The sequence below is a fragment of the Squalius cephalus genome (assembly GCF_949319135.1).
Source record: "Squalius cephalus genome assembly, chromosome: 20".
Taxonomy (NCBI): Eukaryota; Metazoa; Chordata; class Actinopteri; order Cypriniformes; family Leuciscidae; genus Squalius; species Squalius cephalus.
Genome location: NC_137141.1, coordinates 18,026,380 through 18,044,594, shown reverse-complemented (window position 1 = coordinate 18,044,594; position 18,215 = coordinate 18,026,380). Strand labels below are relative to the sequence as shown.

Below are 18,215 nucleotides of genomic sequence, written 5' to 3'. Positions count from 1 at the left end.
ATATCTGCTTCATTGTTTGTGAACTTTGTTAGATAAAATGTACAATACTATGTTGTCTGCATGCCTCATCTCAACAAAATCTATTTTTTGTTAATATTTTGTTTTCATTTTTTATACCATTGTATAAACTCATAGTTATTGCCTGCATAGATTCTGTGGAAAATTGGTTTTACATATACAATCAGAGCACCAACTGTGTAGCTGGAACATTGTAGTTCACCATCTGTCTGTTCTTCCTTTTCTAGCCAAACACAGTACTATTATAAAAACATCCGCTCCTGTACATAACATTTTTCCGCTCCTGTACATAGCCTCTGTTGCATAAAAATAGTTTTGTTCATTTTTTTCTTGTTTTGGCCAGAAAAGAAGGAAGTCATCTGGATTTTTCATTTGAAGTGAATAAGTAACATGTTTGTAATGTTCTGTATGTCATGACAGGTCCACAGAGTCCCTGTGAGAGAACAGACCTTCGCATGGCCATTGTGGCTGATCACCTGGGTCTGAGCTGGACAGGTGAGACTCACTATTGCCCCTTTCACACAGAGATTCTGGAAAATACATGGATAAAGTGACCCGGGATTTGACCCGGGTTCGTTTGATTTTGGTTCATTCACACTGCCAGTGATTTTCCGGAATCAGAGAGTGCGTTCATACACAACCCGTAAAAATCCCGTAAAAACACGTGACATCGATGTGACTTGTAATGTCTCAGCAGCGTCTTACGTTTGCTTATGAGCTTATAAAACCACGCTTGTGCATTTTTTTCTCTGATTCGATCATAAACTTGTGCATTACGTACCGTTTATCGTACTGGCGAACGATCCCGGCTTCAGCGTCATCCCTACAACACGGCATTATTACGGCTTTTGTTCACACAGCGCGCATTCCGGGACTGAACACGGCAATGTTACTAGGTCCCCAACCCGTCATCAATGCCGGCATCAATCCCGTGTCGTGTTTGCGTTCACACAGAAGGCGTTCTGGCAATTTCCCAGCAATTTGCCGGGATCATCGCGCTGTGTGAAAGGGGCTTATGATTGACAAATTATGACTCAGTTTACATTCCACTTAACATTGTGCTAATTATTTATTATTGTCCTTTTGAAACTTGAAATATTTAAGTAGGAATTCAAATGATAATTTGATATCTAATAATCAAAGGGAAACAATCCTCAACACTGCTCTGCTGCAGTGCCCTCTTGTGCCTGTGTGTATTATTGCAGTGCAGTCCTGGATTTATCATTTTTAATTCAGATTTTTAAATTAATTTAAATTACATTCATAATTCTTCACATCTGACAGCATATTACTTCACTCTATATTCCTAAATATCTGATTCTGATTACATTTTCAAGTGTTTACTTAAAGGTCAGAAACAGGAATTCTTCAACAAACTCAGAGCACAGCAAATGTTGGAGGGCTAAAAAAGTTTTAGCATTTTTTATTTTATTACTAATTTGTCTTTACATCTGTCTTCCTTTTACTAACTGTCTGTGCAGAGATGATGCTAGTTATATGATGCTAGTTATAATATGATGTGTTTTACTGTTCTATAGAGCTGGCTCGAGAGATGAATTTTTCTGTAGATGAGATAAACCACATTCGCACAGAGAACCCAAACTCTCTCACAGCCCAGAGCTTTATGCTCCTTAAGAAGTGGGTCAGTCGGGATGGGAAAAACGCTACAAGTGAGAATCAATTTCTATCCATCTCTCCTGGCCTGTTTTTTTTCTTTCTTTTTCTTTCTTTCTTATACTGTGATGTTATTATAATATCTTTCTTAACCATATAAAATTAAGTTACTTACATTTTTTTCTTAGCGGATGCACTGACGACGGTCCTGACTAAAGTGAACCGGATGGATATTGTGACTCTGCTGGAAGGGCCCATATTTGACTATGGTAACATTTCAGGCACCAGAAGTTTTGCAGATGATAGCGCTGTGTGCCAGGAAAAGGCGGATGGTAAAGTTTAGCCCCATCTAGCTGACCCCCCCACCTGACCTCACCCCCTACCCTCCAACTCATTCCTTTATTATTGTCACCTGTGTTTTTTCCTCTACAACCTCCCTATGCAGTTTGCCAAAGTGTTAATCACAGATGGACCACAAATAGTAACTATCTTGTACTTGAAGTCTACATTAAAACATTGCCTTTGGCACATTTATATAAGATCAGATCACAAGCATCTTCTTAAAGGCCCCAATCACACACACAGTGTGTTGAATCACTTACTATTCTCTTATTTTAAAGACTTTCTGTATTCAGAGACTCTTCATTTCTGTTACCCCTTTCCCTTCCTCCCAACACCATATGCATGGACCTGGTTTGAACATGCATGTATATGGTCATGTAGTGTGAAGCAATCACAGCATGATGCTTTGCCTCAAGAAGTGTAGGAAGGGCCGTTCGAAACAGTATTTTCCTGTTACACATGTACACACATTTCTTACAGTTTTAATGAATGCCCTAGAGAATATTGCCAGTGGAACATAAAACTGTTCTCAGCCATGACATTAATTCTGTTATTGAAAGGACAGGAAAGAGTTAATTCTAAACCAAATGCATGTTATCAGCTGTATCCTGATGAAGCTGTTTTTATATTAGTTTGTTAAGAGTGTTGTATACCAGCTGTTTTTTACATATTGGACCACAGCGCATGCCTCAGCTAAAAGACTCAGCTGTCCTCTACCTCTCTAGCTGTCGATCTGCTTCCTCCTCCATCTATCCTTCTCTCCTCTCCTCCCCTGCCCTGGAGCAAGGGATAAAAAGAGAGAGGGGAAAAAGAAGAGAAAGAAGGAGATCATCCTTCTCTCCGTAGTCGTCTCCTCCTGACAATCTCCTATGCCCCCCTCTGTCAGCTACAAAATGACATGTCCTCTCCTCTCCTCTCCTCCAGTACAATCCCTCATTTCCCCCTCCCAGCCCCCCCGTTCATTCTTGTCATTCACAGTCATTGTCATGTCTTTCTAACTTGCATGTTATTTTTTTTTTTTTTTTTTTTTTGGTCGCCCCACACTCCCAATGCTCCATCACACAACACATACAACTGTATCCTGATGTGGCCCAAGACTCATCATCCAGTTCACTCTTCCCATGTGCTCCTCTCAAGTCTTCTTTCTCTCTCTCTTCTCTCTCTCCTTCTCTTGCTCTCAGTCTTTCATCTCCCATTTCCGCACGTAGAATTTGTCTCTCACCCTGCCATTCTCTTCTCCCCTCTTTCTCTCCCTGTGCATCCCGTTGCCTGTGTCTTGCCTCCTCCCCACCGCCCACGCCATTACCCCCTTGTGCGTGCTGTCACTTCCCCTGCGTGCCCCCAGGACCGCCCCTCACCACTCCATCCCTCTGTCCCAACTCCTCTACTATTGAGCTTTTCATCTGAAGAGACATAATTATCCTCATTTTTGTTTAGCCAGATTTTGAGTCCTCCTCATATTGAGTTGCAACACACATCTTGACTATGACTATAGCCAGGTTTCCATCCAAGTTTTTTTGTTTTTTTTTGCAAAAATGGTTTCTTCAAAATGGTTATCTATATAGCTGATGGAAATGCCAGAAGTTTAAAAGAGAATAGTAGAGCAGCAGTTTGCAAAATGAACAGCAGCTACTGTTAGTGGTGATTGGTCGGGAGTTATTCAATAAAGTAGCTTAAATTATACGTTACTATTTTACTCTAGCCTGGTGGAAACTGAGACATCGCTGTCACCGTTCAGCCTTTCATATTCGCCTTTCACGGCATGAGCATGCACGCATGTTTTGCATCATTAAAATTGATCGGTTTATGTGTGCGTCAAGTTTATAGATGTATCGAATCCAAGGAAGTGATTATCAGCTGGTTCCGATCAGTGGCCGATCATTTGGAGTTAGAAAGTATAATGCGTGCTGTGGCATTGTCAGTATTTAGTGATTTAACATCAGATACAGAATTTGTTCATTAGCTTTTTACAAGCAGGTATTGTTCGTTACCACGGCAACCGCTTGCGTCCATGTTGAACGCGTTTCTCGTGTGTAAAAAATGCCTGTACACGTGAGAGTCTGTAAGATCGCAAGAAAAGCTTGATGTGTGCAAGTAACTATACGTTATTTAAGGCTATTTTCTATTTGTTAAGATATTGATATAGGAATTGTTGTTGTCAAGTGAGCTTAATTTATAATGCTTTCACCCGTTGCAAGCCTGTGCACAAAACTTTCCAGGTGATGCACTACTCTCGAAGTTGACTCCCGCCACCTTTGTTTCGGCAACATCACGATATTAACATTAATATTTTAAAAAAAAAAAGATTTTAGAAATTTGTGAATTGATTCCATTTGGTTGTAGATGTAGATTGGATTTAATGTTATGGTTAGAAGCTGTCCTAAGCTACATGACAAATGCAAACACTGAACATTTCACTGTACCTTAAAACTCTGCATACAGGACAAATGAGCTGCCATGTGTCTAAACCCATGGGTTTTGTAACACAAAGGCAGTAACATAGATAAGCTATTTCCTAATAATAGTCAAGTCAAGTCAAGTCAACTTTATTTATATAGCGCTTTTCACAATGCAGATTGTATCAAAGCAGCTTCACAGTATTAAATAAAATAGTACATCAGTGTTTGTTTCTAGTGTAAAACGTCCACGTTTGGTAATGCTGATCAATAGTATTGTTGATTGATTGATTAAATTAAGTATCCCCAACTGAGCAAGCCAAAGGCAACAGTGGCAAGGAACCGAAAAACTCCATCAGGTGACCTAATGGAGAAAAAAAAACCTTGGGAGAACCCAGGCTCAGTCGGGGGCCAGTTCTCCTCTGGCGTTTATGAACTAGAGACCGGATTTAACTGTAAGATTAAAAATATTATATAAATGCCTGGCTGAAGAGATGCGTCTTTAATCTAGTTTTAAACTGGGAGAGCGAGTCTGAGCAACGAACAGTATCAGGAAGGCTATTCCAGAGTTTTGGAGCTAAATGTGAAAATGATCTCCCTCCTTTGGATGATCTGGATATCCTAGGTATGACCAAAAGCCTCGAATTTAGTGATCTTAAAGAGCGCGATGGAATATATAGGGCGATAGAAGATCCGTTAAATAAACTGGAGCTAAGCCGTTTAGGGCTTTATAAGTCAGTAGCAATACCTTGTAATTAATACGGAACTTTATAGGTAACCAATGTAGTGTATTATATTATTATAATAGTAATAATAATAGTTTCCTAATAATAATAATGGTCTATTATTTGTGAAAATGGTAAGTAGTAAATTGACGAATATCAGTTGTTTCATTACTTCCTACATTTTACAAATGTTTTTAATGCGAAAGACAATATAATTTGCAATATATGTGAAATTATATATGGAAACAGCTAAGGGCAGATTTTTTTTAGCAATACAGCGAAACTTATCTTTTTAGTGATTACATCATTACACACACCATTTTATTGGAAACAGACTGGAGACTGGAAATTCAGCCAGCTTTTTTTAACGCATATTCACTTTTTTCGATAGCGCAAAAACTGGATGGAAACTTGGCTTATGAAATTAAGACTATGCTTCTTTGCAGTTATGCATCATATGTAATGGTGTCCAACTAGCACAAGTAACACCAAATTTTTATTATTCTAGACTATAATGTTAACTCTAATGCTGTACCTTTTTTTAAGTCAAAGTTAAAGATGAACACACACAGCTCTTTTACACGTACATATACACATATATACCGTTCAAAAGTCTCTTATGCTCACCAAGGCTGCATGTATTTGGTCAAAAATACAGTAAAACTGTAATGTGAAATATTATTAGAATTTAAAATAACTGTTTTCTATTTTAATATATTTTAAAATGTAATTTATTCCTGTGATGGCAAATATGAATTTTCCGCTTCATTCCTCAAGTCTTTAGTGTCACAGATCCTTCAGAAATCACTTTTTTCAGGGGACTTTTGAATGGTAGTGTATATGCAATCACAAGCCCTCTGTTTTTGGAAATCTGAATCTGTTTCATTTTCATTGTGTATTAACTGTGTGTTTGTTGGCCTGTGCGTCTGCTGAAGCTCTGGGAAATTCTGTCTAAAACTGCATTTGCTCTTCAAGTTGGGCTTAGGTGGTTGTCTGTCTACATTTAAATAAATAGTTCACCAAAAAATGAAAATTGTCAATATTTACTCCTCCTCATGTTGTTTCAATCCATCATTGTATGAAAAAATAACATTTGTACAAAGATTCTTTAAATAAAAAAGTGAACAGAATGCAGTTTCAAAACAACATGAGGTTGAGGAAATAATCTGGAAATAATTGTTGGTATACTTCTCCTTTAAGCATGTGTACGTGTGTGTGTGTGTGTGTGTGTGTTTGTGTGTGTGTGTGATCGTAATTGTGTCCTGTCATGTCCATCCATCTGTGTATCATCTCACCCAGGTTTCCACAACATCCTGGCTCAACTGCAGTCAACTACCAACCCCTATCCCACCACACCCCCTATCTGCCCCTCTAGTTCTGATGACCTCGAATCAATCTTAGATCTGCCATTTGATCCTCCCCCTTATTGCCCCTCCTGGGGGCTAGTGCAGGACAATGAGGACGAGTCTGTCAGGATCACCCCATCCAGACCCTGTGACCTGCCCCTGTCCAAACCTGTAAACCAGCCTCACACTCTCTCTGAAACATCTGCAGAAATACACACACACATACTCTCCCCTGATCCTCATACACACTCTCAGCTCCCTCCCGACAACCCCAAATGCACAACACAACCCGCAGCTGTCACATGTGACCCTGACTCACACATTATCCCTGAGCTTTCTCCACTAGACCATGATGAACCTCCTCTAAACTCCTCGGTTTGCTCTGTACCACTTCAGTCTGTCCCAAAAACAGACCAACCCTCTCTGATCGAACAGGACCACAATATACAGGGGAACCAGGAATCTCAACAAAGGGAACCGAGAGAAGGAAATGAGAAAAAAGAGTCTTTTCACTTCCAACAGAAATCGTCCCCTACAGTGGAACAGACTGACCTAACATACAAGGGAAATGAAGAGTGTAAGAGTCCCTCATCACCATTATTACCATCACCATTAGAAGAAACAAATGTTAACATGAAGGGACAGGAGAGAGTGACTCTGAAAGAGGTCAAAGATCATGATTCATCCCCTTTGCGACCCTGGGCAGAGGTCCTGAGGGAATCTGGCTCAGGAGGAGAGGAGGAGGAGGAGGAAGCCGAGAAGAGACAGGAGCGATTGGAGGTGTCAGGAGGCCACGTCAGAGAGAGGGAGAGGGAAGTGAATGAGGAGATGACTAAGGAGAAAGTGAGAGAGGTAGTGAGAGGTGTTGAACAAATTGAGTCTGAGATGTGCTCGCTCTCCACAGGCTGGCTCACTGAGACATCGAACGTTAATGCGGAGCCGCCCACTTCAGGGCGGAGCCATGGGTCAGACTACATGGACAGACAGGACAACAGGTACTTCACTTTACACAGTTACTATTATGCTTACATAATCTTGAGAAATCAAATTTGAAACTTGATCTTTTGAGTGTGTTTGAAGTACTAGAAAATTATACCGTAACTTTTCCAAAAAGACCATCTATTGAGACTTCCACACCTGGCTTGTTTGGAGCGTTTGTTTCAGAACCTGGTGTGTTTTTTCCCTTAGTTCGGTTTGTTTAAGCATATTTGAAGCAATTGCGCTCAGATCTCCACTAAAACAATCGCTCCGAGATCGCCTGAACGGGGTGGTCTCGGCCGGATTGAAAAGTAAAGGTCCCGTATTATGCCCCTTTTCACAAGATGTAAAATAAGTCTCTGATGTCCCCAGAGTGTGTATGTGAAGTTTCAGCTCAAAATACCCAACAGATAATTTTTTACAGCATGTTTAAATTGACATTTTTTGGGGCTCAGAAAAACGAGCTGTTTTAGTGTGTGCCCTTTAAATGCAAATGAGCTGCTGCTGGACGACCCAGGGGGCGGAGCTTCATGAGCTCGCGCTCAGTCTCTCAGGACAAATTCATCTCACGGAATGATGATAATATCAGAAACTCTCAGTAACGGTGTTCATTTCGAGTCGGACAATAATGCCTACAGAGTCAGAGTGCTGTATAGAGATGAAACAGGTATCCACCTTATTTTGCTCTAAACAATGGGCGCTGCCATAACGACGACTCCGGTTCCATACTTCCGGTTCGTAGCGCTTGACCTGTACTAGTAGCGAGAGAAGTTCAGTTTTAACGCTAACCACTCTAAACGTTTACTTTATTGAATGCATCTGATACGGAATCGGACATGGGCATTATCTCCTTCTTATCTTATGCTCGAAACACTCAGTTTCTAAAAAGTTTGAAATCTTCTTTGAATTGTTAAAACAAATAACAACAGCACATGAGGAGCTTGAACTCATTCTCTCGCTGCTAGTACAGGTCAAGCGCTACGAACGGAAGTAGGCAACCGGAGTCGTCGTCATGGCAGCGCGCATTGTTTAGACTGAGCAGAATAAGGTGGATAGTTTAGTAGTTTAATTACGGTTATTATAACGTATTTGTCATCTGCTTGTATGTATCCATTATTTATTAATAGCCTACAAGTCTGCTGTTTCGGACCAGGTCCGAATGATGATCAAACATGTACTGATGAGTTTAATAAAGTTTATTGTACATCACACAAAAGATGAAGCGTCAGTTTTACTTCAGAAAATCACCGTAAGAGCTGAGTAAACACAGTAGGCTAAGTTATAAGAAGTGCGCAAGTAGCCAGTAGAGTTGAGGGAGCATTCCTGTGGGCGGAGGTTAGTCAAAAAACGGTTCTAGTGACATCACTAAAGAAGGAAGTAGAGGGGTGTAGTCGACTTCTGTTAAATAAAATATCTCGCTTGGCATTGAACTTTGAGCTTTATAATTTTACAGATATTATTTATGCTCTAACAGCAACATTACACACTAACTAAAGTTTGAAACATGGGATCACGAAGAACGGGACCTTTAACTCTGGGGTGGTTCGGTTGAGGTGAGAACGTAATCCAACCCAGCGGAGTAATGAACTAAGCGGTATTATAATTCATAACGGGAAATGTGTTTTGTAAAAAGCAGCAGTGTCTGATTCTGTGAGTGAGCACACTAGTTATAACAGTTAAAAACCAAAGAGCGCCTTTTCATCATAAAATGTTGTGTAATTGCTTTTTTCTGTGCATTACAAGAATTCTGTCCCAAACAGTGGGAAGTCAAGTCAGTCCTGGGCCCATATGCAAAAAAAACGGTCTATTTTGGATAGTTTTTGTGTCACGAGCTTGCGACTAACTTCTCCACCCTCTCTTTCCTCTTTAAGGCCCCACTTTTATGTTTGTATTTGTCCATCCTTTAATGATCAGTTAGCTAGCTGCTAGTAACCTCTAACACAGTGTTTTCTTTTTTTAATTTGTCGCGGCGATGCAGAGTCTATAAAAAATTACGGCGTAGTCCTACAGCAGCCACGGGGTGCAAAAAATAATAATGCACACAAGAAATGACGGAGAAATTAGACATTTACGGAGAAACAAGAAATTACTACACATGACATGCATACAAAAATATATTTATTGTGGCCACGAATTAAAAATGAATTCCCTCGTTTTAATTAAAAGTTCCCCATGGGTGGGCCCCCTATCGGCCCGGGCCCATTTGCACGTGCATACCCTGAATGCCCAGATGCTACGCCACTGGTCCCAATGTCTGTTATAGTCTTGTGTAGCGAACTTGTCAATCCATCTTGATGGATGACGCAGTGGAAACTCTGGTTTTGTTTTTAATTTATTCTTACCCTGTATCATTTCAAGTTATTTGTTCCTAACTTGCTACATTTTTACATTTCAACCCTCTTGCAGTCAGGAGAACTCCAGCGACTCAATGACATCATCATCCAGAGGTGATTCAGGCAAACCTCGACAAAATGGTGAGCACTCCAATGCCATGCCCCGCAGCTCAGTGTCTCAGGAAACAGCCAGTGGTGTGAAGACAGGGGCGGGCAAGCAAGAAGGAGCTCTGATCGCTGAGCACAAAGTCCAGGTGAGATAATCATATAATAGCTGATTAGATAATGCTGCTACAGCCAGTTTAAAACTCTGCTGCTCCCTTTGCCTCAGTTGTGATAACTGTTATGAACTGACTCTCTTAACTTTGTTACAGTGGAATGAGATACAAATTCATGTTAAATGAAAAAGTGTGAAATCCTTCACATCCTAATACATGCATTTGCTCCAGAAAAAAGAATACACTGATGACAATTTAGACTAATTAAATGAGAGAACTGAAATCAAAATACACAAATACAGCACATATTAAGATGTATTTTATATGCATCCATTAGCAGCGCTCATCAACAGAGACTGGGCTGGATGAAGAGCGTACCATCACCACCAAAGTGTTTCGTAGACGTCTCATTCTTAAGGTATCCACCTGCTAAACTGCAGGACAGTTGGGTTAAGATTCGATTTTGGTCAGAGTCTGATTTCGGTGTAGCTGGTGGAGTGAATCTGATTCGTCCAGTTAGAAACTCAGTGTGATCTGATCTTTGATCGCATGTTTATTTTTACATCACTTTATTCTTGCTGTGTGTTGTTTGCTTTTTCTTTGTGCTTACAGGTGCTTGGTTTGGGTTCACATCTTTTTCGACATTTTATCTTCTTTTTGCTTGTGTGATAAATACACGTGATATATGCACATACAAGAGTGTGTTTCTGTTAATGCTTTGTGTGATTTTGGTGGTGATGCTGGGCATGAAGGTTTGTTGGCTCATATTTAAAGTTCCAGCTTTGCTTGCAGGTTCACATGGCTCTGGGTGTGTGGAAACATACTTGTAGGTGTGGTGTGCCGCTTTTGAAGGTGTCCTGGGTATGTGTCTGCATATTGAACAAAGTGCTGTCTTGCTTTAGGGAGAGGAGGCGCGGAACATTCCTGGCGAGTCAGTTTCAGAGGAACAGTTTATTGATGAAGATGGAAACATCATCACTAGAAAAGTATCTCCATTGTTCCCTTTGTTTATTTTTTCTCCTACTTTCTTATCCATTTCTAATTTAGCGGCATATTTTACTCCCTTAGGTTGCTTGTAGTTTTTTAGCTTTACCTCTTCAGAGCTGATTTAGAGGCAGTGAGACAAAGATTAAATACTAAAAGACATACATAATACATTTTTCTTGCAGCTCACTCCTCTATAACCTTAACCAATCCTTTCCTGTTTTTCCTCACATTCTTTTATTTTTCCATGCCAAGTATTCATGATGACCTCTGACCTTTAATACCCATCCATAGGTCATTCGAAAGGTGATTTGCCGTGTGGACACTCCCACTCCTGAAAACCAGGGCTTGGGGAGTGGCATGGAGTCACAAGGAGAGCCTGCCACCCTGGTCCCTGACATCCACACCCACCTCGCTGCACATGCTGAGGTTTGCACAGTCTGTGTGGAGTTTTTCTCTTTCTGGATACTTGCATATTGATATTATAATACATTTAAAATCTCTTGGGAAAAAGGGATCAAATTTTTTAGCCAATAAAATGCTCACTAGCATGATAATGTCCCACTCCCTAATATCATGGTTCATATCTTTGATGTAAGTTAACAATACTGTCTATTTTTTAGAAGAGATACAGTCATGTGAAAAAGAAAGTACACCCACTTTTCTGTTTTTACGAATCAGGACATAATTATCATCCAGTCTAGAGCATTCAGATGTGTGTTAACACAATGCCAGGGTGGAAAGACATCAGCAGTGATCTTCGAGAAGCAATTGCTGCTGCCATCAATCTGGGCAGGGTTATAAAGCCATTTCCAGACAATTTGAAGTCCATCATTCTACAGCGAGGAAGATTATTAACAAGTGGAGAACATTCAAGACTGTTGCCAATCTTCCAGTGGACGTCCCGGCAAATTCACCCCAAGGCCAGACCATGCAATGTTTACAGAAACAGCAAAAAAAACTAAGAGTTAAATCTCAGACTCTACAAGCCTCAGTTTGCATGTAAAATGTTAAAGTTCATGGCAGTTCAATTAGAAAATATGGGACAAGTATGGCATGTTTGCAAGGGTTGCCAGGAGAAAACCACTTCTCTCTAAAAAGAACATGGCAGCACGGCTTAGGTTTGCAAAGTTGCATCTGAACAAACCACAAGACTACTGGAACAATGTCCTTTGGACAGATGAGACCAAAGTGATGCTTGGCCATAATGCACATCATCACATTTGGTGAAAACCAGCATACCAGCACAAACACCTCATACCAACTTTCAAGCATGGTGGTGGAGGGGTGATGATTTGGGCTTGTTTTGCAGCCACAGGACCTGGGCACCTTGCAGTCTTTGAGTCGACCATGAACTCCTCTGTATACCAAAGTATTCTAGAGTCTGAATCTAGAATCTGTCCGACAGCTAAAGCTTGGCCGAAATTAGGCCTTGCAACAGGACAATGATCCCAAGAACACAAATCTACAACAGAATGTCTGAAAAAGAAAAGAATCAAGGTGTTTCACCGGCCCAGTCAAAGTCCAGACCTCAACCCGATTCACTTTCTGTGGCAGGACCTTAAGAGAGCCGTGCATAAACAAATGCCCACCTCAATGAATTGAAGCAATGTTGTAAAGAAGAGTGGGCCAAAATCCTCCACAACGATGAGAGACTGAAAAAGTCATAGTCATACAGATTTCTTCAATTGCTGCGTTATTGCTGCTAAAGGTGGCTCTACAAGCTATTAATTCGTAGGGTGTACTTCATTTTTCCACACATGGCTTCTCCATTTTGTCTCTAATTTTGTTAAATAAATGACACAGTGTAATATCATGTCATGTGTTGTTGTTCATCTGAGGTTGTATTTACCTATTTTTAAGAGCTGCTAACAACCAGATGATTGTCCTGACACGTAAAACCAAAAATTCAAAGAGGGTGTACTTTCTTTTTGACATGACTATATGCCCTATTTCATGAAATAGGAAATTCATTAACACAGTGAAGAAAACTGTACTCGAGAAGCATTTCATACATTTCAAAGTGTGGGTTCAGTAAGTTTTTTTTTCAATCTTTTTGATAAGTCTCTTATGCTCACCACTCAAGGTTGAATTTACTGTTAAAATACTAATATTATGAAATATTATTATAATTTAAAAATAACTATTTTCTTTTTTCATATATATTAAAATGTAATTTATTCTTGTGATGCAAAGCTGAATTTTCAACATCATTACTCCAGTCTTCAGTGTCACGTGATCCTTCAGAAATCATTCTGATATGCTGATTTGATGCTCAAGAAACATTTCTTATTATTATTGTTATTATCAATGTTGAAAACAGTTAAATGCATAATATTTTTGTGGAAACTGATACATTTTTTCAGGATTCTTTGATGTTAGTTCAAATGAATAGCATTTATTAGAAAAACTTTTTTTTTTTGTAACACTATAAATGTCTTTACTGTCACTTTTGATCAATTTAATAAATCCTTGCAGAATAACAGTATTAAAAATGTATTTCTTTCAAAAAAAAAAAAAAATCTTACTTACCCAAAACTTTTGAATAGCTGTGTATGTGCTATAATAATAAAACTATAATGAATGCACGTGTGGGTTTTGGTACTGGCCTAGCAGACAGATTTGGATACCAGAAATCCTCATTATATCCACACAGACTGGAGACCAGAATTAACCAAAAGTATTTGCTGTGAATTTGTGTGAGGGTTTATTGAGAATTATTATTATTTTTGTATTATTTTTTTTATGTTCATACCGAAACTGATGAAAATGTTTCTTCAGGCTTATCTCTTCTAACCTTCAACTTGTCTTGGCTTTCTTTTCCTTCCCTTTTAACCATTTTTTGCCTTCCTTCCATGCCTTTCCTACAGGAACAAATAACATGAACTGAACTGATCTATTTAATATTAACTTCCTGTTAATTGCTACTGATAGACTGTTGTCAAATGATGGTGTCTGGCTATTTTCAGGGTGATTGTATTGATTCTGAACTATAATTTATTCCTAAAAGATTTGTTGAAGTAATTATCCATCTCTTTGATACAGATTGTTCTCTCTGTTTATGTGTAAACAGGGCGACGTTTCCAAGGCGAGGAAGAAGGAAGAAAAGCGTTCAGAGAGAAAACATCATTCTTAGATGTGACTTCACCACTATAGGCAGGTACACTTCAAATAGCTCTGTTTATTATTGTTTTTATTTATATTATTAATTATTCTCTGTGCCTCATGTACTACTCAGGGGTGGACTTAGTGATGTGGAGCCCTAAGCAAATTTACCACTTTATAACTTGTCTTTGGGATTTTGAAAATTCAGCAATTTATTAGTCAACCTGATGTTGTTCTAAAGCAATATTACCTTATTTTTTGTATTACAAAAAAATAAATTACACACAAAAAATCATACTTGCACTTCTCCATTTAATAGCAGTGAATGTGGCCTTCTACAATCTTTAAAAAAAAAAAAAAAATTTTATTCAAACAATAATCCCATGCAACTCACTCTGAATTCCAAGTGCTCTAAAGGCATATGGTAGTGTTTGGTGAAAAACAAACCGAAAATGTAATTATTGTTAAGCGAAAATATTTAGTCGCTGCATTCCTGTGTACATTCATGCAAGTGCGCAGCAGTTCGCGCCCACGCACACAGGAAAAGCAAATTTTGAGAAATCAAGACAAATAAAATCATGGCACGAAACACACGGCCTATAAACCTCAAAAGAATACATTTTTCTCTGAGGTGAGTATCTCTGTTGTGAGACCATCAGATTGTCACATGCTCGAATAGTGTGTAGTAGGCTATACCCAACACAATATATTATTATTTTCTTTAGTTGTAAATTAAATAATTTTAATTACTAACATAAACATTTAATCATTTTGCTTATATATAGCCAAGAAAGCACGCAAAGAGCCAACCCCTTAGAATCACTAAATGTCTGTCACTCATTTCATTTCATCGCGATCTCACCAAGTTCCATTATAATCAATGAAGCTCTCTACACTGCATTCTGAATCTCTTTATTTACCTCACGTCTATACTTTGTTTATTATAATGAGAGGATTCAAGAGCGTTTAGAACTCGGCACTAAACAAAACCTTCCGTTTTGAGTGGTGAGTGGATTCTGACTAACTTAAACACCTCTCATTTGTCATTGCGTTCAGAAATCAAAAGATATGTCTGTGATTGGCTACATTGCGCAACTCTGCAAAAACACATTGTAAATAGAAACTTCATGCTCTCCAGAGCGCAAACATGCACTTGAGTGTTAGCCAAATATGTTTCACCAAATCAGATGATTCCCTGTGGCCCTAAGCACCCGCTTACCTTGCTTATTGGTTAAGTCTACCCCTGGTACTACTGTTCAAAGGTTTGGGGTCTGTTAGGTATTTTTTTCTGAAGGATCATGTGACACTGATGACTGGAGTAATAGCTGCTGAAAATTCAGATTTGCATCACGGGAATAAATTACACTTTAAAATATATTAAAATAGAAAACAGTTATATTTCACAATATTACCGTTTTAACAAGTTTTGATGAAACAAGTACAGCCTTGGTGAGCATGAGACTTCTTTTCAAAAACATGAAAAATCTTAGTAACCCTAAACTTTTGAATGGTTCTGTATGTCAAATCATTCCCCATATAACTGTTACATTACAGTTAGAGGTCCAATTTACAATTACTTTTATTCTTTTATGGTCTGTTTTGTGTCTCTCAAGGCTTGCAGGTATATGGTTGATCTGTTTCCTGAGCGGCAGGGCCACAAAAGATGAAAAGGGGCATTTGGCCTGAAAAACCGTCTATGGCTTCCACTCTGAAACGCATGGTCTTCAAAGAGACAGAACTTTGGCCTATTCGCTTGCGCATGAGCATGCATCACACTGCTGACACACTTCCTGTTCCAAGGGGGTCTTGATCAATTCTACTTCCTGAAATGGGTCCTGGCGAATTCTACTTCCTCTCTCTGTTGGGTCCTATATAATTCTACTTCCTGTTTCTGGGGGACCTACGAGATTACACTTCATTTTTCTTGCTGGTTAATACCTATGCTGACCTGGACCATCAGGAAATCAGAAACTGTTTTGTGTGCCATGAATATCAGATGCATAAGTGAAGGGGTATATTCAAAATACCCCTTAAACTTCAAACCGTATACTCACACAAATTTCCCTGTGACCAAAGATGGCACAAAAGCTCTTTTTCGTGTTTTAGGGGGAAAAAACAATAGATGCTGTTGAACCACACCTTACATTCGCCTTACACGTTACCGTGGACCCATGACGTCAGGAGGAGGATCCCTGTGTTTTAATTTTTTTTTAATTTATAAAACAAAATAAATTATGTGGTGGACTTTTCTGTACATAAATCACATTATGTAAAAATAAAATAAAATTTAGTAGTTAGGTTTTGGCGAGAGCACTGCAAACATACACTTTATAAGTGCTTTCGACATTTTAAAGACAGTGGAACTTCACATGCTCTTGTATAATTAATTATTATAGCAGGTATGTTTGTATATGAGAAAAGTTGGTTCGGTTTTCAGGGGACATTTCCTTAAAATCCTCTGCGAATTTCAACTATTCCCAAAATGGGAATTTATCAAATTCTGTGAAGAAGTCATACAGAGGACTAATATTTTGATGCATGCAGTTCACCTTATTTTAAGAACCTTTTTTCTAAGTTTGCAAAACACTGTATTTAAAAAGACAAATAAGAAAAGACTTTTTCTTGTGTACACATACAACTCTAACATGTCTCGACTTTTATATTCCAAAATGTCACCCTACAGGTGTCCATCGTGTAGAAACGGTTAAGTGTGAAAAGCTCTAACCAGATTGCTTCCTTAGGAGTTCAGTGTAGTGTCTGTTATCATTTGTATGAAAGAGAGTGTCTGCTGATAATAGCCTGAGCGCTGCAAGTATGAGGTGTTCAGAATGTATATGCTAGTTATCAGCATCTCTGTTCAACTATCACTGTATCATGTGTATTGGCTGTACAATGTAGAGGTCTCTCTTTGTCTTAAGGCTGTTTGTTATCATGATAGGAATGTCTTCATTTTTTTCTTTTCATTTTGATTGCTGAGGTTTTGAAGTAACATTTTGTCAGTTTGTTTCAGGTTAGGTGAATATTTAACTTTTTCATCTGAGTCACCCTTACATGTATGGGAAGTCTTTAGACCTTTATTACTTGTAGATTTAATAGCTTATGTATTACAAATGACACACACTGGATGGTCATTCTAATTTAAAGTATTACAAGAAATCTTTTCCAATTTTGAAATTGTGTGATATATTTTAGACCAGAGAGTCAATGTGTTGCAGTGTTCTGCATCGGTTTTAATAATATATAATTTTTCTTTAGATATTACTTTTTGTTTGTTTGTTTGTTTTGTTTTCCTCCAATAGAGCTCAAGTCTTTTTAGCTTGTGGTGTGTATGGTGTGAAATATCCTTAAGTGTGCTGAACTTGGCTATGGCAATGAGATCTGAAAGACTTTATAAGGAAACTAGGTCATGATGGGGTGTGGTTCTGCTTCCCTGTTACATGTCAATCAAACTGTGGGAGGGGCCTGGCATGGTCCAATGGTTGATTTTGTTTAATATAATATGTTTTCACCTAAGCAACATTTTTGATGTACAATTCTTACAACGAGTGAAGCCATTTAAATGTAACTATAATAGCACTTTGGTTATTAGAGGTCTTCTCTTTTAGAAACTAGCAGCTATGATGCCACCATAATGTTTCAAATGTCTTACAAAAATCTGATTTAAAAATAAACGCTTTGATTTTACAAACCTTCTGCATTCTTTTTTTATTTACAGTTATTTGACAATCTTTTTCAATCTATGTATTTTGTGCACCACATCATAGTTGAATGTATTATTATGCATGTAATGTGTATCTATGTTCATAAGTCATGACATTATGATTATTTAAATATACATATTTGAAAATGTCTGCAGAGATATGATGCACTCTTTATGTAACTAAATATAACTGGATTCATATGTGTAGTTTTGACAGAGTATATGCCCTGATGACTATGATTAGTTTTCTTTTTTGTGGGCTACATACAATCTTTCTTTCTAGAAATGTGTGAAATTGAATTTCTCATGTTGTACCTCAAACAGATGCTAACTTCTCTTTAAACTTTGCTCCATATATCATTACTGAAATCAGAACCATGAAAACAGCTTGCAGAGCAAAACAATCATAATGTATCAACTAACATTTTGTCACAAAATCTAATTTAACTAAACATG

General features: G+C 38.4%; 1 protein-coding gene across 5 annotated transcripts in view; it reads left to right on the top strand.

Annotated features, from left to right (window-relative positions):
- ank3a (ankyrin 3a) overlaps positions 1–17,748 on the top strand; it is a 102,623-nt gene extending 84,875 nt beyond the window's left edge. Inside the window, exons 41-50 of one of the 5 annotated variants that reach the window (XM_079854029.1) lie at positions 439–513; positions 1,557–1,688; positions 1,821–1,964; positions 6,395–7,436; positions 9,826–10,006; positions 10,308–10,388; positions 10,873–10,956; positions 11,249–11,383; positions 14,028–14,114; positions 15,673–17,748. In XM_079854029.1, the coding sequence (XP_079710155.1) occupies positions 439–513; positions 1,557–1,688; positions 1,821–1,964; positions 6,395–7,436; positions 9,826–10,006; positions 10,308–10,388; positions 10,873–10,956; positions 11,249–11,383; positions 14,028–14,090 (1,937 nt within the window). In that variant the 3' untranslated portion in view covers positions 14,091–14,114; positions 15,673–17,748. The remainder of the gene's footprint in view (positions 1–438; positions 514–1,556; positions 1,689–1,820; positions 1,965–6,394; positions 7,437–9,825; positions 10,007–10,307; positions 10,389–10,872; positions 10,957–11,248; positions 11,384–14,027; positions 14,115–15,672) is intronic. The other 4 variants (XM_079854033.1, XM_079854032.1, XM_079854031.1 and 1 more) reach the window with 4 other exon arrangements.
- The last annotated feature ends 467 nt before the right edge of the window (positions 17,749–18,215 follow it).